At 40.5% G+C, this 27,763-nt stretch overlaps 1 protein-coding gene across 5 annotated transcripts in view; it reads left to right on the top strand.

The window, feature by feature from the left end:
* Positions 1–27,178, top strand: part of PLAG1 (PLAG1 zinc finger) — a 47,349-nt gene extending 20,171 nt beyond the window's left edge. Inside the window, exons 2-5 of one of the 5 annotated variants that reach the window (XM_032421808.1) lie at positions 13,482–13,585; positions 20,466–20,564; positions 23,103–23,461; positions 23,989–27,178. In XM_032421808.1, coding sequence (XP_032277699.1) covers positions 23,220–23,461; positions 23,989–25,246 — 1,500 coding nt within the window. In that variant the 5' untranslated portion in view covers positions 13,482–13,585; positions 20,466–20,564; positions 23,103–23,219 and the 3' untranslated portion in view covers positions 25,247–27,178. Of the gene's footprint in view, positions 1–13,323; positions 13,586–20,277; positions 20,565–23,102; positions 23,462–23,988 lie in introns of those variants that run through there. The other 4 variants (XM_032421809.1, XM_032421811.1, XM_032421807.1 and 1 more) reach the window with 4 other exon arrangements.
* Positions 27,179–27,763: the final 585 nt, after the last annotated feature.

Here is a 27,763-nt window from a genome sequence, read left to right as displayed (position 1 = left end):
GAGGAAGATAATGAGGCTCAGAGAAGTTAAGTAAGTATTAAATGAGATGATGCACAAACAAAATTCTCAGCATAATACCTGGTTCATGTAAGTGCTCAAATGGCTTTTGTTGTCTAAGCAACCTTGTCCACTCTGTTCTGTGAAATTCAAGCTAATAATGATGACAATGATAATAGTTCTCATAGAACTAGGATCTCTAATAATCTATTAATAGACTAATATCAATCTATTAATTTTTTCCTTTATCCTAGTATATAATAAAAAATATCTAATATTTTATGTTCTGATGATTAATACTAATCTATTAATAGTTAATAGTGAGATTCTAATAGAATCTATAATAGACATTAGGTAATGCCCCAAGTTCACTGAGGAAATTGGGTCTATCACATATGCCCTATCTACCGTCTGTCCCCTGACCACAAACCTTATTTGCACTGTATCCCTTTGTTTTCTTGGCTGCTGGGAAGCTCTGCTCTCCCACCATCTCTTTTCCTGTCCCATGGAATATGGAAACATGTACACTGCATTGACTATTTTTCTTCAGCCAGTAGACATGTTCAAGGCTGTCCAGACCAAAGCAGCTTGAACCCCTCACTTGACTCTACCGCACTGTCCGGACTTCCTCTTTCTTCCTCAGACTGTCACATCTTCGCCTCCTTTCCCAGACCTTGCCAGCCTGGCTTCCGTGTGCATGCGTGCATGCATGTGCACGCATGCACGCACACACACACCTGCCCAACAGAGGCTTTCCCCTGGTGCCTGGTCTGTCTGCTCCATGACACGGGGCCCTTCTCCTGTGGTGTGCCATGGCCTCCACAAGCCGCCATATTCATCCACCCCCCAGCCTGACACAGTTCTCTGGTCCTGCTAGACCAATCTATTCTCCACCCTTATTAGAGTTTAAAATTACCCAGTCATTGTATGCTAAGTGAGTACTTGGAAGCCTAAATGTTAAAAACCCTCTCCCAGAATACTTACTTCTAAAAAAGTAATTGATATAACTGAAAGGCCGTGACGACTAAAGATATTTGTTATGGTGTTACTTTTACATACAAGTACAAGTACCTGCTTGGCTTCAGCAGAGTAGCATCCATCGGTTGATTGGCCTGTGGCCTTTGTAGCATGGTCAGGGCTTTAGAAATGATCATGTGCATTCCTTAGTTCACAGAAGTTGTGTCATAAACTACATGCAAATAATTTCTGACTTTGTCACCGTCCACCAGTTTTTACTGAGCACCCATGGTTTGTAATATACCGCATATAGGGGTTATGTGTAGTGCTGCCTTGAGAGATTTTTAAAGAACTTTTTATTGTAGAATATTTCAGAGATACACAAAAGCACAGAGAATACTAGAAGGATCTTCATATACCCATAGCCAGTTTCAGTAGTTACCACCTCAGTAGCCAGTCATATTTTGGCTGTCCCCCTACCCATGTTGCATCTCTTCTGCGGACTACTTTGATGCGAAATTATTTCATATCATTACATATTTTTAGTGTGTATTTCTAAAACATACAGACCCTTTCTAGACATATAATCACAATATGATCATCACACCTCAAAAGAACAGTAATGTCTTAATATCACCAAATAGTTAATGTTCAAATATCTACAGTTGTCTCAGTGTTTTTAACAGTTTGCAGGACCCATATGGCCCGTATCTACAGGTAGCTGATAATATCTTTTAAATCTTTTCTGACCTACTGGTAACCCCTTCCCTTCGTTCCCCCTTAAAATTTATTTGCTTAAGAAGTGGGGTCTTTTTGGTTTGGTTTAGTTTGTTCTGTAGAGTTTCCCACAAGTCTGTTTCTTGCTACAGGTTGCATCCCTGTACAATTGTTTGACAGGCTTCTGTGGCCCCTCATTTGATGAAAGATTCAGGTTCCGCTCTTACTTCCAAACATGTTGGAGTCTCCTAGAAGGAAAAGTTGGAAAGACTGAATTTGTGGAAGAAGTAAATATTGAGTTAAGTACCATAAGCAAGAAGAATAACATCGATACGCATATAGTAAATATAGATATATGATACTGTGTTTCTGGTATAATAATTAAAGTTCACATCATCAAAAGTATGTTAAATACAAACAGGCATTTTTTTCCTTTAAACGGCCTGGGTAACACCCAATGGAATATTACTCAGCCATCAGAAAATGAAATCTTAACATTTGCAACGATGTGGATGGAAGTAGAGGGTATTATGCTAAGTGAAATAAGTCAGTCAGATTTCACTCATACGTGGAATTTAAGAAACAGAGGATCATAGGGGAAGGGAGGGAAAAATAAAATAAGACAAAATCAGAGAGGGAGACAAATCATAAGACACTCTTAACTAAAGGGAACAAAATGAGGGTTGCTGGAGGAGGGATGGGTGGGGGGATGGGGTGACTGGGTGATAGGCATTAAGGAGGGCACTTGATGTAATGAGCACTGGGTGTTATATGCAGCTGATGAATCACTGACCTCTATCTCTGAAACTAATAATACACTATATATTAATTAAATTTAAAAATTAAATTAAAAAAAAATAAACTACCTAGGTAATATCTTTGTAAACCAAATTGAGATCTTTGTTTTGTGTCCTACTTTTTGAAAACCTAACATTGTGTAAATGTTGTTTGCCATGTACTTTTATGTTACTTCTACCTATTCCTCAAAAGCTAGACTACTTGTGAATGAGCACCGTGATGTATTTAGCCTTCTCCCGTTAATGCCTGTGTAGCTTTTTCCAGTCTTTACATAAGCAGTGATGAATGGCCTGGTGCATAAATCTTTATGTGCATCTTGGGTTATTTGCTGCAGATAAATTCTTAGGTGTGAAATGGGTGGAGAGAATGATAAATGCTTTCCCTGGCTTGGCAGTTGTGTGGCCACTTTGACCCCTGGGAGGACTTGAGTCACTAGGAGTATGTGGGCGTGCCCATTTCCTTAACCCTCCCCGACGCGGGGCATGACCATTTAAAAACCCTTGCTACTGTCTATGCTTTTTGCTTTCTCTTGTACATACTTCTCTTTCATATGTTTTCCCTCCTGAGCTGTACCCTTCCGCTGCCATCATTACATTTGCCCTTGACACCTGAGGCTGCTCATCTTCCCTGCACCAGAACTCTTAGCCTCGTTTTGCCTGAGAGATTGGCACTAGGTGAGGGAGGGCGCACGACGCTGCCTCTGTCATAAAGTGCATGAAGTGTGTGGATTTGTAACCTCTGCTTTGGCTCTTCAGATCCTTGTTCCTCCTTTCTGTTTTTTCTCCCGGTGTCAGATCATTGATGTTGCAGGACAAGTGGAAGATTGCTGTAGAATCAAACTACAAGTTCATGTTACGGTGGGGGGAAAACACTCACCTGCCACATTCTGAACTAATCAGAATTTTCAAAGCAAATAAATTAAGGAAGTAATTATTCACATTATCTAATTCCTTTTTGAAAAAAAAATAAGGATTCAAATTGGCACCTCTTTTGGTACCTTTAAGTATTACCTGGGGGGATGTCAGTTGAGAAATCTAAAAATTAGGAAGGTTCAAATGTCACAATCAAGATTCTCTGACACTGTCATGCAAACTAAAAGTACCTCACGTTTGCATTCTGCTTTCCAGAGTGTCATCGTCACTTCAGCCTGCTCACCTCTGTGCATCTGAACCCCAGAGTGAGCCTTGCCAACCACAGCTTGTGTCCTTCCACTCCACTTACTGCCTTGCTCTGCTGGACATGCTGGTCTCTCACTATTGACACTCTCAGCCTCTCCTTTTCCCTTGGCGTGTCTTCGTGTGCTCTCTGCCACCCCAGCTTGCTCTCACTAGTGCTCTAGAATATTCCACTGCATTGACTGCCCTCTTTCCCATCTTACTACTCCCAACGCTGGAAGAATCCTTGCTTTTTCTTTCCTTGGGCTTCCAGGTGACTGGGACAGCCACATCACCAGATGCTTTAGAAACAGCATGTGTAAAGTGGTCCTGAAATGACAGCTAGAGTCCAAGTCCTGTCGTGATTTGGTCCCAGGTTACCCTCTGGTTCCCTTCCCATTTATACCCCCACAGCACCAACCTGAAGTTCCTCAGGCTCATCAGTCTGGGGTTCATATGCCTGCCCTCGCTCACACCATTTCCTCTGCTGGAATTTTCTTACCTCCTTTTGCCCACTTGGCCAGTGCCAGTTCATCCTTGAAAATTGTGCTCAGGTGTCCCCTCCTGTGTGAGGCCATGTTAATTTCTGTCTTCTCTGTCCTCCACCTGTGTGTTGAGGGTCTTTGGTCAGCATCTGCACATAGCCTGTCCTCCTGTACCTACTCTTGTGCTCTGGGTCCCGTCCCTACTAATTCATTGTCCTTTCTGTGCCTGAACCTATCAGCATGTAAACATGCCACACCTCTGCCATCTTAAAAACAAACACGGGGACAGAAAGCTCTCTCTTTTCTATACCTTCCCCTTCAGCTGATACCATTTCTCGAAAGAGCTTCGAGCCTCAGGTTTCTCACATGGCACTCCTTCCTCAGCCTCAGCATTCCATGCTCGTGCCTCCATCCCCTGACACAGTTCTTTCCAGGATTACCAAAAGCGTACATGTCTCCAAAGCAAAAGGGAGTAGAACTTAGTTCTTATTGTGACCACCGTTTCCATGAAATTCTCTCTTCCTTTTGCTTTTCTGACTGTACAGCGGCCTGGTTTTTTCCCCCATTCCGTGGCCTTCCTTCTCCCCTTACACTGGCCCGTCTGCTCTGTCCATTCTGCAGGTAGCAGAGTTCCTCCGTTTGCCCCTCTCCACACTCCTTCCGCCAAACACCTGTGTGTCGTGAGCGGTCTGGCTCCTGTGTCTCTGTCACAGGCCACTGTCCGCTCTCATCCTTGCCCTGCTCTTCAAAGCCTGTGCCGGTTCTCCCTTGTCTGTTAAGGACGCTGCTATTGGGGGTCTTCGTGTTATTGGCGTTCCTCAACATTTAGTAAAACTCTTGAGTGCCACTGGCTACGGCATGTGCTTTGCATGTGATAGCAGATGCCTAATCTATCCCTTGTAGCAACCTCTAGGGTTTAATGATTTCCCTTTTCAGCCGAGGAAACCCAGGCTGCAAAAAATTAAATCATTTTTTACCCACAGAATCGCAGCTGGTCCACTTGGCCCCCAGAACCCCCAGACAAGATTGCTTTCACGGGCACAAATGAGTCTGACCTCGTCACAGAAGTGCCTTTTCCCTTGGTGCTCAGCTTCCTTCAGCCTCCTGGTCCCTCTCAGCCTGCTACTCAGCGTTAGCCACCATCCATCCTGCCATAGTCCACACGCTGTGCAAGCTGCCCCCGTCCCTCCTCCCTCGGGGGCTGCACGCCACTCCCTAGCCCCCCCCGCCACAGGTCCGTGACTTCTCTCTCTCCACTCGCCATTCACTTGTCTCTTCCTTCCCAAACTTTCACTTCCAAAGCTTGAATGAATCTTTTATCTCTAGGAATTCCCATTATTCTTAATCTACACTTACTTTAGGGCATTTTCTAACTTCTATTTTGTGTTACCAGTAATTATAAATATTCTTTTGAGATATCTCCCCTTCTAGATCACACGCTTCTTGGTGGTAGGACCAGTGACTGATTCATCTTTTTGTTTTCCATGATAGTGGAATTAAAAAATGGAGAGCTATTTATCTAAAACTTTATTCTTAGAGCCCATTCCAAGAGCCTCTGTGCAGGTAGGGAGACCGTAATGGTATATTGAGGAAGACGAACTTGCTAGACATGACCACAAGATGGCACAGTAACTGCAGTGTCCTGGTATCTGTTGAGGGTGGGCCAAGAGAGGAAAGAGAACAAGGTGTTCTTGATTGCTGGATACTCAAGGGAAATCCAAGAGAATTTTCAAATTTAAAGTAGTCAATTCCTAATCATTCACAAAGGTAATCAAGTAGGTTGGGCAACTCTTTTCTTCCCCAGATCCTTCAGCCAATAGAATGGAAACCTTCCCTCCCTCCCTCTTTTCTCTTCCTCCTCCTATTCCTTCAACAAATATTTGAGTGCCTCTATGTGCATCCGCTGTTCTAGATATTAGGAACACAGAAATGGACAGTAAAAAGCAAGATCTCTGCTGTGATGGAGCTGATTCTCTAGTCTTCGTGAGATTCAGTGGACAATATTGGAGACAGACCTAAGAGTTTCCTTGCTGTTTTTGTTTGTTTTTGTTACTTCTAGTCACTTTTCCCCCTTTTGCCCAGCACAGATTGATCTGTAGCTTTGTGCTATCCAAATGAGTTTCAGTTTAAAATGCAAAAGGACCACCAGTCAGTGTATTGTTATGACCAGTTTTGTTTTAGCCATGATTTTCTGTGGCCTTCTATCTTGATTAAGGTATCCCAGTTAATCAAGAATTGACTGTTCTCTTTGCAATTAGAGATACTGAGGCTCAGAAAGGTCAAAACATGCATATTGCATAGGTAAATACGTGGAAAAATACATACTCAGGTCTCTGTATCATTCATTACCTCAAGATCAACGCCAGTCAGATTCTTCAAAACAAAGGAAGACAAGCAAGTCCCGTATTGTGGCAGGTACCTATAGACAAATTTGACTTAAACTGTGTTGTTGCCAAAGGTAAAGGTTTGCCAGGGAGGACCCAGTGCAAATTTATTTAGTTCAAATTGCATCTAGTGTTTAGAAACATTCCTTCTGCAAGGGGAAAGCAAGAGTGTAAAAGTAATACAAGTATGATCATTTGGAAATCTCGGAAATCACACACTGCTTGTTTTAAAACTGTGAGAAGAGCTGCTACAGCAGCCTTCTTTGTGGTGTGTCGTAGTTGAGCACTGGTTTTTCCCCAGTATTGGATCTCCATCACCTCTGTGCGCCTTCCCTCCATACCCAATCCCTCCGCCAGTCTGGCTCTGCAAGACGGGATTCATTTTCACACTCTTCTTTGCCACCCCTTGCTTCAGTTTCAGGAGGATGAGGGTAGGGGATTAATCTGAGATGTTATGTGGAAGAGACATTCCCATGATGTAGAAGTCAGTGTGGAATTTTGGTTTATTTTTTGTGTACTTCGATGGAGTATGTTTTTCCCCTAACATATAGCTGTTTTCTCTGATTTTTAGTAATCTTACTATTTTTGGAGATGCAGTATAATCTTTTCCCACAGTTAAGCTGCAGGCAGGGGTCAGTCCATCCCTGGATGGTCGTAATCACATATTACCAAATTACCATTCAGTTCAACACGCAAAATGACTGTTGGCTGCACGTGGATGGGTTTTGTTTTAGCTGTGATTTGGGGTTATCTGCGACTTTGACCGCCATAAAATTTAAGGTACACACACCACCTATGTCACAGAGATGAGAAGATCAAAAGTATACTACTTACCAAGCGTCACCCTTAATATTCATCTTGCATCACACATGCGCGCCGTCTTCTTTACGTGGAGTATTGCCATTGTTTGTCCTTCAAAGATTCTGTTGGCTGTGATTCTATAGGAGACTGTGCCAGGAAAAAAAAAATCCAAACCCCTTATTTTTAAGTGCACACCAGGCCATTTGGGGGTGGCACTTATTTCTGAGTAACACACTGAGTATAATAGCTTTGCAATTTGAACCCCCAGAACTATGCCAGAGACTGGACATACACAACCCTGTTTACTTTTCACCACAAGGTATCTATTCCCATCTTGCAGAGGAAAATGCTGAACAGAGATGAAATTGCCCAAAGTTGCGCTTACAGTAAGGCTTGGGCGGGATTCAAACACTGTTCTGATTCCCAAAAAGCAAGTCCGTTGCCTCCACGCACTGTTCTCTGTAGTGCTCTAGGCTCTGTGATTTGGTGTGAGCGTTTGTGTGGTGAGGCACTCTCCAAGTCCAAGTCGCAAAGGAGCAGTGTAAAGACAGTTGCCAGAACTGTCCCCGTTAGGATTATGGGCGGGCAACCTTTCTGTAATACATGTCCCTCTCAGAGTGGGGTGAGGGGAGAGAGCAGGGGTGTGTCCTGCAGTGGAGAAGGGGCTGCGCCAGGTCCTGGTTGAGCTTCAAGAAAGAGGACCCTGAGGCCTCACAGTGACAGATTTAAACCCCCTTTTGTTAATTACCTGTCAGCAAACCCCGCAAAGGCCTAAGTGAATTTATAATTCTGGAAGGTCACATTTCGTTGAAAAAAACGTTACCCTAAATAAAAACTGATAGGAGAATCCCCACTTAATTCTGTTTCAGAAAGCAAAAAAAGCACACAAAGATTGGTGGTTTTCTGATTTACCTCAAAACGTGGCTGGGGATGGGAGTGGGGGGAGCAAATTGTACAGGTACCTACATTTAGGGTAATTTGTAAATTATCAGTATAATTTAAAATTTTTCAGCCCTTGGTAACATCACTCATACAAGGCTCCTCTACCCATCGCCAGCCTCTTAGCTGCAGTCTGTCTCTCGCTCTCACTCCAAAAATAACAAATTGCCTCAAGTTACCCAGACCCACTCCACGGTTTCTGACTCCTTCTACCTGAATACCTGCCCATGGTTGGCTAGTACTTGTTCTTTTGTTATCTTGGCTGGAGTGTAACTTCGTTTTTTTTTTTTTTGTTTTTTTTTTTTTTAATTAATCAAAGGCAGGCCTACCAATTAGCATGGCATTTCTTTCTTTTTAAGGCTACCACTAATTAACATATTTAAAAAGTCTGTACAGAGGCTGCATTGAATCGCTTCAGTGGGTACTTCCTTTGGTATTTGATAAATGGAACTTATCCCAGAACTATTTATTATTTGCAGGTCTCAGTTCCAGCTCGAGTGTATTCCTGGAGCCCTTAAATCATCTAGTATGATGTGCCAGTCTGTAAAGCAACAGGTGAACTGCACTGGCTTCCTCCACGGGCAGCAGCTGAGAATGTGACTCTAAAAACTGCCTAGACATAGCCTTTCTAGTAAGGACTGAATGTGACTCTTACATTTAAGCCAGTATTCCTCTTTTTCTTTTTTTTCCCCCCTGTGAATGGGAAGGAAAGATTTTAGTCATTTTGAGTCATTGCCCTTATAAAGGATTTTAGTTTATCAGTTCACAGAAAGTGGTTTGGGTTTTTGGTTTTGGTGTTTTTTGTTTTTTGCTTTTTTGGCACACTTCAGTAAATTCATTTGAAGATTTGTTTGTCATCCTCATTAATTTTGTTTTTCTCAATATGAAAACTTGGGCTTTTCCCCCTAGCTTTATTGAGGTACAATTGATACTTAATAAACTGCACACAATTAAAGGGTGTAATTTGCCAAGTTGTGACATATGTCCACATCCCTAAAACCTTCACCACAACCAACATAGTGAACATAACCATCATTCTCAGAAGTTTACTCATGTCCTTTGGTGAGCTTTCCTTCCCAATCCCCCCGCCTCCCTTCCCCAGATAACCACTGAGCTGCTTCCTGTCACTATAGATTAGTTTGCATTTCCTAGAATTCTATATAAATGGAATCATTTAATATTTACTCTTTTTCTGTCTGACTTCTTTTATTCAGCGTAATTATTTCGAGGTCCCTCCATGGTGCTGTGTGTGTGCATAGTTCTTTTTACTGCTAATTAGTAGTCTGTTACATGAATCTACTACAACTTGTTTACCCATTCACATATTGACGGGCATTTGGGTTGTGTCTAGTTTTTTTACTATTACAAATGAAGCTGGCATAAATATTCATGTACAGGCCTTTGATACGTGTGTTCGTATCTCCTGAGTAAACACATAGGTGTGAAATGGCTGTCATATGGTAGACACATGTTTAACGTTTTAAGAAACTGCCAGACTTTTAAAAAGTGATCAGTGGTAGGAGTTCCATTTGCTTTACAGACTCACTAGTACTTGATCCAGTCAGATGGTCAGTGTTTTTCATTTTAGTCATTCTAGTAGGTAGATGGTGGTATCTCACTGTGGTATTCATTTGCATTTCTGTAATGACCTATGATGTTGAGCATCTTTTAATGTGCTTATTTGCCATCTTCATTCGCAAAATGTCTATTCAGATACTTTCCCATTTTTCAATTGGGTGGTTTTCTTATTGTTAAGTTTTGGAAGTCTTAATATATTCTGGATACAAGTTCTTTATCAAATTTATGCTTTGCAAAGATTTCCTTCTAGTGGCTTGTCTTTTTGTTTTTTTAAACATGGTTCTTTGAAGAGCAGTTTTCAGTTTTGATGAAATCCAGTTTAACTTTGTTATTTTATGGGTTGTGCTTTCAATGTTGTAGCCAGGGAATTTTTGACTAACTGAATGTCACAAGATTTTTGTCTGTTTTCTTCTAGAATTTTTATAGTTTTAGGTTTTACATTTGTGTCTCTGATCCATTTGGAGTTAAGTATATATATTGTGTGAGGTATGGATTCAAGTTATTTTTGTTGTTGTTAATGGACAACAAACTTTTACAGCACCATCATTTGAAAAACCATTCTTTTTGGTAAAATATTTTTTTAATATAAAAGTAGGACAGGGGCGCCTGGGTGGCTCAGTTGTTAAGCGTCTGCCTTCGGCTCAGGTCATGATCCCGGGGTCCTGGGATCGAGCCCCACATCGGCTTCTCTGCTCAGCGGGAAGCCTGCTTCTTCCTCTCCCACTCCCCCTGCTTGTGTTCCCTCTCTCCTGTCTCTCTCTCTCTGTCAAATAAATTAATTAATTAATTTAAAAAAATCTTAAAAAATAAATAAAAGTAGGACATTTGTAAAATACAGAAGAATATAAAGCCTACATCTTGCTAATCTTTAAAAAATAACTTACCTAGATACATTTAAGGTATTGTAGGAGTAGTTCTAAGTGTGTACTTTACAAAATTGGAATCATAGTATATTCTGTCTGGCTTTTTAAAATTTTAGCATTGTATCAGTGTTTTCCTGTGTGATTTAATATTCTTTAAATGCATGGTTTTTAATGGCTACATGGTTATTCTGTCATAGATATATACTTTACCCCTTTTATTAGACATTATCAATTTTTATTCCTAAAATATACTTTGAACATGCTTATACTTAAATCTTTGTTTCTCACCTTTCTTTTTTTTTGCTTACATTTAGAAATTTATCAAGTCAACATACATGAACATTTAAAGGGCTTTGATTACATATTTCCACAGTGTAGTCCAGAAAGTTTTAATGGTTTACACTCCCACCAGCAACTACTAACAAACTTTAATTCTTATGGCAAATTTTGTTCTTTTAAAAGCATCAGGGATGCTCTGGGACACCCTCTCTTGTTCTCCACAGCGTCTTTCTAACCTTCACTCTGGCCAAGTGCCTTGCTCCCCCTCATTCTCCTCATATGACCGTTCTACTTGGCACTGGTAAAGTTAAGCAAACTCCTTGCATCTCTTGCTTCTTTTACCAAAACATTTATGGGGTTGAATATACATTTCTCCCAGGTCAATAAAGAAGCCCCTCTTCTCATCTAAGATGGAAAGTTCTTCCTTTTCTCAGGCTCCCATTGTGCCCGGTCTCCCAGAATGCTCCATATTTCTTCCCTGCCTCTTTACCCTCACTCAGCACAGAAGCTGCCCCAGGTCTTCCCCACCTGACATCCTGAGTTGCCCCTCAGCTACCAGACTTTTTCTTCTCTTCCAGTGCAAAGCTCTTTGGAAGGAAGCATCCTTTTGTTGGAAGTCACTTCCTTCTTGCTCAACTGGCAATTCACATGGGAGTGTTTCTCCCTCCTCCTCCTTCCCCATTCTTGCCCTCCCTCCCACCCCACCCCACAGTCTTTCTTGCTGAAGTGTGGTGTCTTCATGCCTAAGTGGTGAGCTCTAGGCAAGAATTTCAGGGTGGTTCTAGAACTCATAGTAGCTTTGTCTTTTTGTGGGGCTCGCCATCTTTTTCTTCCTTCTCTTTGAAGCTCTGTCTCTGCCCTTCTCCTCTTTAAATTAGAGTGGCTGTCACTAGACACCAGCATGAGTTAACCAGTAACTTGGTTTGCATTTGTCTATATAAGAGTGAGCCACACAGCCCTGTCTACCTTCTTCGCATGTCCTTTGTCACTGTGGTCAGGCACTTAAGGACCTGTCAGCTTTCCTCTAGGAAATGCCTGTTTTTGCTGTTTTTTCAGCTCTCTGCTTTAGACTACTCCAGCACCCAACTTCTGTATCTCATTCGAACAAGCACGCCCTATACCTTCTTCCCTCCCTCGGCCCCCCTCCCACCGCCCTAAGTGCTTGTTCTCAGTGCTTCAAAATTGCCCCACTTCTTATCATTAGTACGTGAGTGTATAACGTCCCAGCCACTTGGGATTCAGTGCACTTTTCTCATTTCAATCTTTACAATGTCTATAAACCACACTGCACCCCAGTCAGAGCATCATCTTAGAATCTGTAATCATCTGTGGTGCTCATCTCTGAGTTCTCCTGGCTAACTGGCGTGCCCCCCCACACCCCTATGCCCCCCCTTTCTTTATTGTACTTTCTTCAAGGTAAAAATCACCAAAACTCCACTGTATGCTTTTCCTTTTCTGACCTTCTGAGTTACTTGTTTATACCATATAATAGTGTTCTTTACTGTTGATTTGTCCTTCTAGTAATACTGCCTTATGAGGCCAACTTTTATTTTAATTAACAGGCATATCACTTCACTTGACATAAGGTGTCTATCCCGTGGTCGCAGCTCTCTTGGACATCCTAGAGGACAGGGGTCATGCCTGTTTGCATCCCCAGTAATTTCAGATTGGTGCCATACGTAATAGGTGTTGGTAATATTTATTATATCAGTGTCAGCTACTTATCTTAATAGAGCAGGAGCCACATACAATTGAGCGTTGACTCTGGGGGGTCTGAGGAAATGAAGCAGATGACTTCTGCAGAGAACTCCCGGCAGTCCCTTTTCTCTCTTGATTAATGCTTATGTGGTAGGTCTTCCTTACTTATACTAACAGAACGAAGCTGTGGATAATCCAAAACCTTGAGTACTTTGGAGTACATGTTGGTGTTTCTTTGTGTGTGCTGAAGATGGACTTGCCACCTGTGAATTCGCTTTAAAATGAATAATAGTCTCCTCATAAAGACACACACAGGACTGAGCAGTTGTCTGTCTCCTTACTCTGCCTCTACTCTGGGGCATTTCTGGTTTGCACCCTTGCCTGCGAACACATGGCCGCAGGGAAACGCTCATCGGGCAGGGTTTCTCCAAGCTGCTGTTTAGAACAAGATCTACACCTAAAAGGTTTTTCCAAAAACTGTTATAGATAAAATAGTGGATTTGTTTCAAATATAAATGAGGGAAATAAGCAGCAATTTTGAGGAATGACAGTAAACTGGGAGTAATATTTGAATGAAAATATGAACAATCTAGATAACTTGTGATTTAGGGGGGAAATCTATATATCTAGGGATATTGATTTATTCACTTTTCACTTTTCAGTTTACTGTAAATATTGTATGTGTTTCACGTTTGTTTCTAATGGGAATTGAGATAGAGTTTCCATAAAGTATAAAAAATATAACGAATAAAAACCAATTTGGCTCATGTGCCGTTAACCAGATTGGGTCGCACTTTTGGAATTTCAAACTAACTCTTCTTTTCTTTTTAGGTTGCCTCTTGGTGCTGCATTGGCCGTATTTGGCACCCAGAATGCTTCATTCTGTGATGGTCTATTAATAAGGTTACCTTGTAAAGTTTGGAGCAGGGCCGCAGGTAGGTGGCTTTTATCATTATATGGCATGGTTTTCAAAGTGATCCATTATTTCAGTTTCTGAATAATTTAAGATATCATATTAAAAGCTTTGAAAAGCATGCCACATAATAAGCATGCCACTTACTATTTCAAGGTCTATCAATATGGATTGTGTTCAGCAGGACTTTATTAATAGTTATAGTCTAATGGAAGGATTGAAATACTGGCAGTGAGCAGTCTTCCTTACTTTGCGCACAAAATGCATAGCTGCTGTAAAAGCTTATTTGTTCATGTTCCCCAAATAGCCTGCCGATGAACTCTTAAGCTCTTCTTTCTCCGAATCTTGCTCAGAGTGATAGACTATCCCATGTTACCGCTATGTCTTCTTCCTGTCGACTGGGAGGGATCCGATGAACTACGGGCAGATGGGGAGGGCTGCTCACTCTGCTTGCTGGGATAGGGCAGATGCTAGAATAAGGAACTCCGTGGGACAAGAGCAATTTGCTAGCCTTGTTGGAAAGGGGGGACACCCCGGCATCTGGACTTCCCAGCCTGTAGGTACAGCTCAGTGCCACAGAATCGAGGTGTAGCAATACTTGGAAGTCCAGGCACCCTGGATGTGGGACCAGGTAAGTCTGTCAGCAGGACCTCACACACAGGATCGAGGTTTAGAGGCCAGGACCTTCAGCCCTAGGGTAGGAAGAACGGTATGAACAAAGATGGCTGTGCCAACTGCCAGAGGATAGGCTCAAGGTCATAAACTCTACTGAGGGCAGGCAGGGGCCCAGCCCTGGGGAAAGGAGGACACAGGCTGAAAGCCAGGCAGGGTCCCACAGTATACATGAACAGAGCTTTACAATCAGACAAAAGGTACATAAACTAATCTGGCTAAAATTCCTAGTTACTTTGTTCCTTTCTCTTTTCTATAAAGTTTCATTGGCTATTTCCAAACGATAAGTCATAATGGATGCAGACTGCATGTGCTTAAGGAGCTGTGCAATAGAACATTTGAAAGCAGACGTGTTCTGAAAATCCAGGCCGATGGAGTGCACCCTGGCTGTGTCTCCTTGCCTGTCAGGTCACCTGCGGGCCTCTGAGTAGTATATGCCCGCATGTTCCTAGCTTTCAGCACCCCTGACAGAGACAGGAGGGACCCCCAGGTGGTTGTGATGCCCCCCTAAGTTTCTCCTTCTCCGCCAAAGCAAACTAACAGCCTCCTCCTACAGGGTTTGTCTTCTGAGCTTGCTTTACACTGATTTGAAATTGCAGAAACACCAAAACATGTTTATCTGCTGTTCTGATTCCCGAAATCCCTTATCAGGACTATAGTTATGTTCAACAAATATTTATCAAGTGTCTACTACATGCCAGGACACTGACCAGGTGCTGGGGGGTGAAAGGATGAATAATAGTCTCCCTGCAGATGAATTTAGAATTCCCGGGGGTGGGGGAGACAGGCCATTTCAAGGAGAGCTTCACAGTCTATATTAGAGGTCAAAGGTGCCCTTAGGGGTAAGGTTGTGAAGTTCTTTCTCGTTCAAGTAAAATCAGCCAAGGAATGTAATTATCAAATCTCTTCTGATTGTGACGGCCTGGGCGGTGTACATGTCCTCTGGAGGTGGAGGACGGAGTGGCCGCCCCGACTTGACATTTTTGCTTGGAACTGATCCTGTTTACTCAACTGTATAGGAATATATAGAGGTGGTTGTTTCCAGAGGTGGTTGTGACCTGGACAGTCACACGGGCATAACTTAAGGACAGAGTAATGGCACAAATAGAGCCTTCCCTGGATTGGGCTCTTTTTCATGATACAGTTTAATGCTGCTCAAGATTTTGCACACACACATGCACACACACATTTAACATTGATAACTCCTCGTACACCCGTATACACTAGCCTATATTTCAAGTGCGCTTTACTTTGAGATGGCTTAAAACTAATTCTCTGCATGAGCTTTTGTAACTACATAAAACTTCCTGTCCTCATCACTTTTGTTTGAAAATTTACTGTTTCTGCCTTCCGATTTGCATTTGAAGGCAGATGCAGTAGGAGTGCTTGGAGAGTTCAAACATGGAACCTAGATGATGCTGTGTTTGTCTAAATTAGGAGTATCAGGCAGTTAACCCTAAATGAGTGGAGGCATGTTCTCCAGATGTTTGGGGTCCGTCCGTGTGAATATTTTTAGAGTTGATGTCAGGCATTTTTGTTGTCACCCCGGGAATATACGAAGTCAGTGGTCATAAAAACAGCCCCTCACAATTTGGGAAATAGGCAATTTTCAGATTGGGCTGACCTGTGAGTCACCTACTTTATACCTAGCCAGAGCACCAATATTTGGGAAATGTTTCATACCAAAAAACAAAGCCAGGAAAACCTCTAAAAACAGTTAAAGTTCTGATGAAGCATTCTTACTTGGTATCACATATCATTGATTCTTTGCTCTCTCCCAAGCACCATTGCTTCCCTTTGTGCACAGTTCCCCTCACACATCCTCTTTGCAAATTTACTGACTAAAATTGCCCTATGTGACCAAAAGGGAATTACCTGGTATACCACCCATGTGTATTTTTTTAGCTTTTTATTTTGATGAGATTACACAGCCTTAGGGGGAAGAATCCTCCATGTAGTTGTTAAAAGGAAATGCTGACTTCTAAGTTATGGATCATTAAAAGAGAGCTTTTAAAAGAGAAGAAAAAAATTTTTAACTTGACATTTATGTTCTATACAATAAATAACCAATGAAAATATTTCAGAATTGGAAGACAAAATCTGATGGTCTCTTCCTTCTCTCTGGATACTCCTAGAAAATGTAATAAAACAGCCATACCCAGGTTCAAGGTGGCCCAGAAGGAACATCCTAATTGTACAGAGAACTGATGTTGGGATTTGTTGGTTCCACTTTGGAATCCGTTGACTTTTTCCTATTGGTTCTTAAAAACAAATAGGTCTCCTTTTTCTCTTCACTTGTCTGTTGGCTTTTATTATTTGTATATTAAACATAAGGCTTTCTACATATGAGTAAGGCTAAATTTTATGCTAAGTTTCAAAAGGGTTGTGCTAGAATTACATTTTAATGACCTGCTCAGAAGTTGAAAACATCAAGTATAGTCATTCAAAACAGGCAGCCTTATTTTTACTAGTTTTAGTTAACTGTGACTTCTATAGGAAAACAAGCACTGTAGTTTTCAGTATTTGGGGCATGAAATGTGTTAATCAGGTACCTACTGACAGCTTGGGTGGATCAGGCACAATCCCAGCTCTTTGCCCTGTCTCCTGCTTCTTTCTGTCCTCTTGAGGCATCAGCAGCCCCATCTCACCATCTACCTATCCAGCCATCCTTCCTGCTCTGTGCCAGGCCTGGGTGCAGGTACCAGGCGTGGTTTCACTTTAGCAGTTTTTATTAGGAATGGGGACTGGATTGATATTACCTACGTGAACTGATTCCTTAGCAATGGATCAATCCGAGAAGGCTTGTTTTCTGAAACAAAACAAATATTTTAGATTTTACGGCAATTGCTGTTGTTTTAATCTAAGACTTTACAAATAGCCGGTAAGTTTCAAAAATACCTTTCTCGTGGCTTAGTTTGTTGGACCAGATTGTATCCATACCGTGTTATTTTTTACTTGAACATAGACACGTATATTCTGTCCTGTGTCCTGGGTCTGTTACGGTGATTGAGCAAACATGTAGTTCGTTTTGATGCTGGAAAGCACTTGCCCTGCTTTAATTATTTTCATTCATTCAAAAAAAAAAAAACAACACTTTTATGGGAAACAGCAGTGAATAAATAAAACTGACACAGCTTCTGCCTCAATGCTGCCTACAGTCTATTTGTAATAGTCTTGCAAGATGTACTTCTCCTTTTATTATCCATTAATAAGGGACTTTACAGACCTACAGAAATTGAATGCTGTAAAAATTTCCACATAACGTTCACGATCAAAAAAATGTGCTAACTATGCCGTTGCCCTCACTTCAGGACTGGTCCACAGTTACGTTATCTTGTTCATTTCTTTCACATTATCCCAAGCTCTGTTGTGTTTCGTACATGTGAATTAAAATATTAACTGTTGTTAAGTTTCCTTTTGCAAGCTACCTGTTGATGTGAAAAACATGTTTTAAGCAAATGTTGACATTTTCTGCATTGTTTACTCCTGGTGTTTTATGATTAGCATATGGGAGCATAAATAAAGCTTTGATTATCGATGGCCTTTGCCCTTAATCATCAAAGTGTGTATTTGATTTTTAACTTAATTATGAAAGAATTAATGATGCAGGTAAGTGTAAGAATTCACAGCTGTTAGACAAATGACAGAGTTGTGGAATTGCAAGTATAGAAGCAGTTTCCAATACAGGGCTGTTCTTACGCCTGCATCCTCATAGGAATTTGTTTTAGTAGACCCTCTGATGTATGATTCATTTTTGCTGGTTATGTTTCTGTGTGAGTCACTGTTTTAGAATGTAAAACATAGGACAATGAACATGTGTGTGTGCACGCACACACAATGTTCCCTTTACTTACTGTTTTTATGTATGCAAAGTTGCCCTAGAAAATAAATGTGTGTTCTTGTACCAGCAAAAACTGGAAGGGCATCCTGAAGTGTGACTTTCTCAGGGCGAGTTGAAATGGGTATATGGGTATATTGCTTCACAATTCTTAGATCCAGGCAAAGAAGAATTTTAATCCTTTGAAAAGCATAATAACCGCTCTTTGATACATAAAAAAGAAAGATAGGAGTACACATTTTGTTGTAGACTTTTCAGAATAGTAGTTACAATACTTTTTAAAAGTCTTTCTTATCGCTATAAAAAAGAACACAGATAATTTTAGTTGACATTTTAGTTAGGATTACATAAATGCAAACGGTATATTTTTCAGTGTTTATTTTATCAAGCCAAATAATAATGAACTCTAACTGGCTCCCGGTTTCCTTTGTTTGGGGAAATAATTAGCAGCCCTTTGAAATTAGTGGGTCACTCATAAGAACTCAAAATAGTTAGATTGAAGTTAGGGAAATTAACTGTGACTTTGGAATTATGTTTTGTGATAAGATGAATGAAAATGATGGCTTTATTATTTTATTTCAGGCTAAAATATGTAATGGGTAATTTGTAGACTATAGTAATATTTTAAATCAAGATAGAAATTTTAAACTATATTGAAATACTTTATTAAAAGAAGCAAAGTCTTATATTTGTTTCCTTTTGGGGGTCATATTGGCAGCTCTAATAGAGAAAATAGGCACTATTCCCTGTTCTTGTCTTTTAAATGTAATAATGGGATTTATCCACTTGCGTATTGGTTTGCCAACCTACCCTTCTCCTAGAATGCAGCCATATAAGAGTGAAAAAGGAATTTTAAGGCTTATGCCCCTTCTTGACCACATACATGCTGTCAGGATATTCAGCTTCTATGAGCTTCTCACCTTAAAATGGCAGTGATAATAAATGCATCCACCTCTCGGGTCCATTGAATTTTCCAGAGAGGTCATAGAGATGAAAACACTCTACACTTGCAAGGTATTTATATTATTAAAATAACACAATACACAAAACAGGCTTTCATGTTTGTAACTACCCTACCAAAACCTCAGTATGTGCCCTGGGCAAGTAAGTATTTACAAAGTTAATTTTATTATTTTGCAATTTTGATGTGCGGAATTCAGTTCTTCCGTTTATGCATGTCCTGTGCTTTACAAAAGAATGGAGCTTTTGCTTTAACTTTTTAAATATCTTTTATTAGTCTGAATTTTTATTTTTCTTGTTTTTTTAAACTATGAGAATCATGCTGCTTTCAAATATACCTTTATTATTTTTGTAATGATGCTTGAATGTTCTCTAGCAAATATTTTATTTATGCACCAAATTCTGTGTGAAAATTTGATATCAGGAGAAATTAATTAGATTTGTGTTTAGAACGTTACGTAAAATTGTTTCCATTTAGCTTGTCATTGGTGAATCCTTTTATTATTGTATTTTAACCCATTTGATTTATATTATCCCCCTCATGTTCTTAAAATCATGATTTCTGAACGTTCATCTTTAAAATATTCAGAGCTTATTAATCTCTTTATGCCCTGTAGTCTCTACAGTAGATAATCCTGGTTGTTTTTTCTGCCTTTTGACCATTCTTTTCACATTTACTTGTACAATCAAGAATTATTAACAGATTTTTTTCTCTATGCATGTTCTTAGTTTACTGAAGATCATGCCAATAGGCATTTTTTACAGATATTTTAAGATTTTTCGACAATGATCTTTTAAAACCCAATGATGCCTTGTTTCTGATACCTCTGCAGCAAACCCATATTTAACTTCCCTTGCACGCTTTTGAAATCTAAAGAGTGCAGAGTTATTGCTACATTTTAGCAGTCAGCAGGTGTTGCAGGTAACAAAAGTGCAGCTCAGATAGGCCCACCTTGCACAAGTGTGTGCCCTGTGGGCAGATGAGGTGCTTTCTTCAGGAGTCTGCTCTTCTTTGGTGAGGTTCCAGATGCACGGAGTTTGTCTCTTCCATGAAATTATTAAGCTTAATGAAATTTTGATCAGTTTGGTTTACAGAGAGTAACCCTAATATCCATTTCTCTCAGTAGGCAAGTTAGATTTAAAAAAATTAAAAACTGAATTTGGGAAAGAAGTGGGGAGTCATTCAGCATCACAAAATGCCATTTATATAGGTAATACTACTTTACTTTTTGTTTCTGCATTTATTTGGTCATGTAAGTGTGCTTAGAACTAATAAAAATTTGCAACTGGTGAAAATTAATGCATGACTCGTCAGCAGAGTATGGAATGTAAGCATGTGCCATGAAATTGCAATTCTTTTATCCTTTATTTTCCATCATTTACATACTGATTCCATTTAGAGTGTAGTCCATTCTTATTTTTTGTTTCACAGATCGGCCAAAATGGGAAGGACTGGATTCCGCTCTCTTCCACGAAGAGTCAATGGGACTGGCTAAGATCAAGGTCTGAGGCTTTTTCCATCTGTCATCAGGTATGCAATGAACAAGAATCACTACAGTTCTATGCATGTATCCTTAAAGTATTTGATATGCATATTATGAATGTGGACTTTTATTCAATGTTGAGCTCACAACCTTATATTATCCTGTAGTTTTAAATGCACCTATAACTAATTTGAGTTTTGTAATATGTTGAGATGAAAAGATATTATTAGCCATGAAAAAATTTCAGCTGGTCTTAGAAAAGTGTAATATTTGAAATCTACAGTTCTTCATTGCTCAGTATGTACATGCAAAGATAACAGAATTCACTTGTTACTCCCTATTGAGTATCACCAAATTTAATATAATCAAATGTTTGTATATTGTTTCATGGTGTACTTTCAATACCTTTTTTTCATTGACTTAGAAGTTATCATTTTTTTCTCAACTGGAATTCTCTGCTCCTTATGCTTGGAACTCTTAACACAACAATAACAAATATGACCAGTCTTTGAAATATTTTCAGATACTAGTTATATACAGGGACTTAGATACTTGGCATTCTGTGTTGATTTTACAGTTGACAAATTTATCAGCTTATTTCCCACAGTGCTCTAAATAGGTGCATAAAAGCATCATGTTAGGAAATCAAAGAGTCAGAATTACTGTTTTTTTCCTGCCTTGGCAGAGTGCTTTCTACCAATTTACAGTGTCATTGCCGGTCACAGCAGAATAGCTGCGTAGATAATTCTGGGAGAGCTAGAGAAGTTGGCTCTTGAATGGGAATGTAGCAGGGAAAGAACAAGTCCCTGAAGTTCAGGAAATCTAAAACCTGGGGAGCGTATTATGTTAGCATATTAGTAATGTCAGTTGTGTTAACTGTGTTAACGTCACTTTTAAACTGCAGAGGAGATTTAGACAATTTGCACAGCTTGAAGGGAAGGGGCCTTGTCAAGGTGTCTCCTTACTGAGGAAGAAAGGGTACACAAAGCAGACACTGGTTAATTTGCCCACAGGCCTTACCTTTTAATCAAGTGAGTGGATAACTGCCCTATTTTGCCTGTTTAGTGACAGCCTCTACATGAAAGCACAGCGGGATCTACTGTAATATACATGTAGTCTTACAGAAATTAGGTTAAATTTAGGGCCCCTGCAAAAGTATAACTGGAATCTGCAGGACTCAGTAGACATACCTAGCTTGTAAAGGCAAACTAGGGTCAGTCCGATGCCAAAACAAGGGCTATAAAGAAACTGGTTTTCATTTGTTTCTAAATACATAATAGGATGAAAAATACAACTGAGTCGTAGTTGATTAATCATCATTTAGCCACGCGCAGTTTTCACTTCAAAAAGCAGATCTTTTTTAAGAGACATTTCTGTGTCTCTTAAGAGTACATTTCCAGACTGGCGCTCATGAAACTCGAGTCCCCTTGAACTATTTTATATCAGGTGGATCTTTGGGGAGTTGGTTTCTTACTCTGAGAAATACAGTTGATAATATTCACTATCTCTTGTCCATGAATTTCCAAAGGTTCCAATCAGTTTAAACATTTTTGTTTAAGCAGACATAATCTTTGCTGTACGATCTGTACGTGTCATTCTTCCTCACAGCACCCATAGTGAATTGAAAGTCTGATACACCTTTTACCTGAAATGCCTCCATAATGATGTGTCCTCGCACAGGTATTGTGCTCCAAGCCAAAAGTCGCACTGGTGTACTGCCCACGGGTTACAGGTGTGCCAAAGACTGATCCCTCAGCTCTTGGGGAGGCCTGAGGACTCTGGCTCATCCACTAACCTCAGTGTGCCCAATGAACAGAATCATTTTCTGTGATGTGCAAAAAGGTGAGGGAAATTACCTCGACCAAATCTTTTCCCCCCCACAAATGATAAGGAGCCCTGATCCTCACCTCAAATAACTTCACAAGGTGTTACCATTCCCAGAATGCGTATTTGTTACGAAGAGAAGTCATTTCCACTCTTGACTCGGAAATCCCTCCGTGTGTGATGACACTGGTATTGAGAGCAAATTTCCACTCTGGGTGGTGCCTTCAACTCTTTCAGGCCTCCCGTGTCTGCATTAAGCACTTTTTACATGGACCAAACGGTTCACAGGGTGCCTAAAAGAGTTTCCAGTCTCTTATCTGTATTTCTCTATAACACAGAGTCTGACTAGAGTTGACTTGCACAAATTAAGAGGCTTTTTCGACCTTAAGATATTTGCAGAAATATTTTTCTGTTCTTAATCAGATTTCTGTTGTCTAATCCCTTGTCAAAATTGAAGCTTCATAATGCTACTTTGAGTGTCATGTTTTGATGCTTCGTGAGAGTTCCTGAAATCACTACTGCTTTCCCTAAGTACAACATTTGTCAGGTGGAATTTCGGGGGGGGGGGGGTGTGAACTGTTCATTCTGAGCAATGCGTTAATGTGTATTTTGGCAAATGTAAAGAAACCTACAGATATTACATTAGACCAGCTGAATCCATTTTATGGTTTCTTTTTGAATTCAAAAGCATCACATAGCAAATAAAAATTTAAAAAATTAAATTTAGTTACAAACTAGTTGTTTCTTATTTTTTTTTCCAGTCCCTTTTTGCTTTCTTTTACGACCACATGAAACTTGAGAAGCCACCTAAAGCTAAATCATTTAGTGGAGTTGGGCAGTTCCCAAGTGTCCAACAAGAAGGCCTGCTTTAGGCTGCGATGGCCACTGTCATTCCTGGTGATTTGTCAGAAGTAAGAGATACCCAGAAAGTCCCTTCAGGGAAACGTAAGCGTGGTGAAACCAAACCAAGAAAAAACTTTCCTTGCCAACTGTGTGACAAGGCCTTTAACAGTGTTGAGAAATTAAAGGTTCACTCCTACTCTCACACAGGAGAGAGGCCCTACAAGTGCATACAACAAGACTGCACCAAGGCCTTTGTTTCTAAGTACAAATTACAAAGGTATTAAACTCTATTTGTCTTTCAGATTATATTTTCTATTATGTTGGCCCATGTCAAGCCATTGTAAACGTATATATGATTGTATACACGTTCTTGAGCTGCTTTGCAGAGAGGAAATGTTAACGTAGATTAGACGTTGGCTAGCTTTAGTATTCTAAGTCACATACTTTGATGTCTTAGTGTCTTTGGATTTTTTTTTTTTTTAATGAAATGCTTACTGAGAGTAGAATTTCCATTTGTGCAAAGAGAGTACAAGGAGAGGGTGTGGACGTTTACGTGAGTATGTTGAGTCTCGCTCATTGGCTGCTGTAGTAATAGCTACGAACCAGCGAATCCTGAAGTGGCCACTTCAGCGGCTCGAGCTCTGCAGCGCTGAGGGGTATTGACTGTCCTCGTAGCGCATGTTCAGTTAAAGCGTGTCCGTTAGCAGGGAGCCTCTGTGTTAGCATAGCAGCTTAGCTTCCATTTGAAAAGTGACTCCCTGCCATTTGTGTCGTGGTACTGACAGAATATGTCTGTGTTTCAAGGCACATGGCTACTCATTCTCCTGAGAAAACCCACAAGTGTAATTATTGTGAGAAAATGTTTCACCGGAAAGATCACCTGAAGAATCACCTCCATACGCACGACCCCAACAAAGAGACGTTTAAGTGTGAAGAGTGTGGCAAGAACTACAACACCAAGCTCGGGTTCAAGCGTCACCTGGCCTTGCATGCCGCGACGAGCGGCGACCTCACCTGCAAGGTCTGCCTGCAGACTTTCGAGAGCACGGGAGTGCTGCTGGAGCACCTTAAATCGCACGCCGGCAAGTCGTCCGGCGGGGTGAAAGAGAAAAAGCACCAGTGCGAGCACTGCGATCGCCGCTTCTACACCCGGAAGGACGTCCGGAGACACATGGTGGTGCACACGGGAAGGAAGGACTTCCTCTGTCAGTACTGTGCACAGAGATTCGGGCGGAAGGATCACCTGACTCGACACATGAAGAAGAGTCACAATCAAGAACTTCTGAAGGTCAAAACAGAACCGGTGGACTTTCTGGATCCATTCACCTGCAACGTTTCTGTGCCTATAAAAGATGAGCTCCTGCCGGTGATGTCCTTACCTTCCAGCGAACTGTTGTCAAAGCCATTCACAAACACTCTGCAGTTAAACCTCTATAACACTCCGTTTCAGTCCATGCAGAGCTCGGGACCTGCCCACCAAATGATCACGACTTTACCTTTGGGAATGACGTGCCCGATAGATATGGACGCTGTCCATCCTTCTCACCACCTTTCTTTCAAATACCCATTCAGTTCTACCTCATATGCCATTTCTATTCCTGAAAAAGAACAGCCACTAAAGGGGGAGATTGAGAGTTATCTGATGGAGCTGCAAGGTGGCGTGCCCTCCTCATCCCAGGATTCCCAAGCATCATCATCTAAACTAGGGTTGGATCCTCAGGTCGGGTCCCTCGATGATGGTGCAGGGGACCTCTCCCTGTCAAAAAGCTCTATTTCTATCAGTGACCCCCTAAACACGCCCGCCTTGGATTTTTCCCAGTTGTTTAATTTCATACCCCTCAATGGCCCTCCCTATAATCCTATCTCAGTGGGGAGCCTTGGAATGAGCTATTCCCAAGAAGAAGCGCATTCTTCTGTGTCTCAGCTGCCCCCCCAGACACAGGATCTTCAGGATCCTGCAAACACTCTAGGGCTCGGCTCCCTGCACTCCCTGTCAGCAGCGTTCACCAGTAGCTTCAGCACGAGCACCACACTGCCACGTTTCCATCAAGCTTTTCAGTAGGAGTCCAAGACGTGGACTGATTACAGAAACCTATGTGTAGCCCTGCCTTAGATGACCATTTTTATTTTAGTGCCTACTTTAAAACAGCATAAAAACTTCTGCTTTTGTACAGTACCAATTTTCATTAAGCCAGTATGAAATAGAAACAGGCTTTATACATGAGCTTTGGAACCATTTGCGTTCAGTTATGTTTACCTGGGTATTTTGTCCACACTCACTGCCAATTGTCGTATATTAAGATGATTTTTCCTCTAGGAAAGCCATTATTAGCAGTAAAGTCTTACGAGTCCCACGTTTAAATCGCTTTGAGATCTTAAAATTTTCAGTTCTGTCCAATAACAGTGGCTCTACCTTTTGACATTTGGCTCATTAAAGATTTTTGCAATAGAATGTACATTTTCTAAAATGTATATGAATAACCTGAGTTTTTAAATTTTTACTAGTCTCTAAATGGATTCATAAGCAAATGTTTTCAGATGAATTCAGAATCCAGTTTGGGGAGATAATAGATGTTTCTTAGATATACCGTAATTTCAGGTCAGTATATTTTGAAGATTTTGCTATTGTCTGGCTCAAATATTTGCCGTCTATATTATGCACATATAAGGAAAACAAAACCTAAACACAAAGCACCGGTATTTATAGCAAAAAGAGACTCCTGGTGAGGTGACACGGCATTCCATGTTGCTCAGTAGTTGGCCTAAAACTCGTACGCAGGATATTTTGCCACGTTGCAAAGTTGCTCTCTTTCCAATTTAATAGTACTCATCGTGTTACGGCATTGGAGTCTTCAGAGTCGACGTATGGCTAGATCTCTTTCATCTTTCACGGCCAAAGGGTGGGTCAAGTGCAGCCAGCAATTCTATTTTAATTGTCAGTCCACAGTTAGTCCAGAATCAAGAGCCACTGTGGAACCACAGATGTAGGGGTGTTCATCCCAGAGTGGACTGTCTCTTCTTCTGTGGCGGGATAGTCTCCTAAGAAGAAAGATAGATGTGTGAAGCACTTGGTTCCGCTTGGGAACTGGTCTAGGGATCCTGGCCGTTGTTGCCAGGGTTGGAAACTAGACTCTTCAGGAGTAAAGGAAAAGCATATCACTCACATCACTTCTTGTGAACTTAATACAGTTGTCTCTCCCATAAGAGCCCCAAGCAGAAAACAAAACAACAGCCCTACCCCCATGGTATCTTTCTTACTCCGTGTTGATTTATCTTTCCTTGCTATCTTCGGATGGAGACTTTAAAATTAAATGCATTAGAAAACTATTTGAGGAATGACCACAAGGTTTTAAGCGACTAAAAATATATACAGTAAAACCCCACTTTTACACGTCTCTGGGAAATCGGGGGAGAGTTGCAAATCAGTTGAATTTGTAGGGGGGGGGGCGGGAATCTAAAGCAAAACAAGCACTGTCTTAGTTAATGTGAAAGTAACAATCAAGAATATTGTGTTCACTGAATAAAATAGTTACTGTGGGCTTTCCTCAGATTAGACAACCACCATAACCTTTTTGAAGGTCAGTTTATACTTTTCTAAATATTGGTTGGGACATCAGCCTCCGAAACATATCTATTAAGCACTTGTTAACACCTTATTTTGGGACCCTGTGTTTTGGGGTGGGTATGAAGGGGAAGGTTTATAGAAGAGTATATATCTCTTTAAAAAAAGAAAAAAAAGAAAAAGAAAAATATTTTCTGAGCACTCATTAGCCCTATACAGAAGTTTCTTTTTTCATTTATAGGGCCAATTATCACTGCAGATTGCGATGTTTACCAAGAATTTCTTAAAAATGAGTGCAGATTACTGAATATAATACATTATTTAAAATATTTGGGAGTAGTATAATTTGTGGAGAAATGTAAATTGTAATAATGTAAATGGGGGTTTCACTATATATATTATATACACACACACACACATACATACACACACACACATACACACATATATCGCACTTCATAGAATCAGAGTTGCTCTCTTAAGGGAGCTTTGGCTCCTGATATTTTATCATGCTCCTATTTTTTTTTAAATTCTAGGAGCAGTAGTTTTTATACTTATGTATTTAAATTTTATTATAAAAAATTACATTTTATAAAAAAAAGTGTGTTCCAAAGGCATTAAAATTATATATGTTTTAATAAGGAAATACATTTAAAATTTTTCAAACTGCTCCTAAGCTTTTGATTAGGAGAATATTTGCTCTGAAAGTAGGCTTTTAGCTCTGCTTTATTACTGCTTCCTTTAGTTTCTATGAAACAGATTGCTTACTTAAATCATTAGTTGAATGATTAGTGTTCAATATTGCTTTAATCGCCATTAAAAAAAAGGAAAAAGAAATTGGTGACAGAGCACAAATAAATAGAAAACCTATTTTTACGCAGCCGTCACAAATACAAGTGTAGAAGCACTACTTTACTTTGTCTAAAATTTGCTTAAGGAGAAGTCAAGTCAATGACCTGAGACGTCGGCCTTAACAGGCTGTATCTCACTGCTAATAAACAATTAAAAAGGGAGTAC

Source organism: Phoca vitulina, unplaced genomic scaffold (genome assembly GCF_004348235.1).
Source record: "Phoca vitulina isolate PV1807 unplaced genomic scaffold, GSC_HSeal_1.0 scaffold25, whole genome shotgun sequence".
In the NCBI taxonomy this organism is placed as follows: domain Eukaryota; kingdom Metazoa; phylum Chordata; class Mammalia; order Carnivora; family Phocidae; genus Phoca; species Phoca vitulina.
The sequence above is the reverse complement of the archived record's forward strand: the minus strand, read 5'-3'. Positions and strand labels throughout refer to the sequence as shown.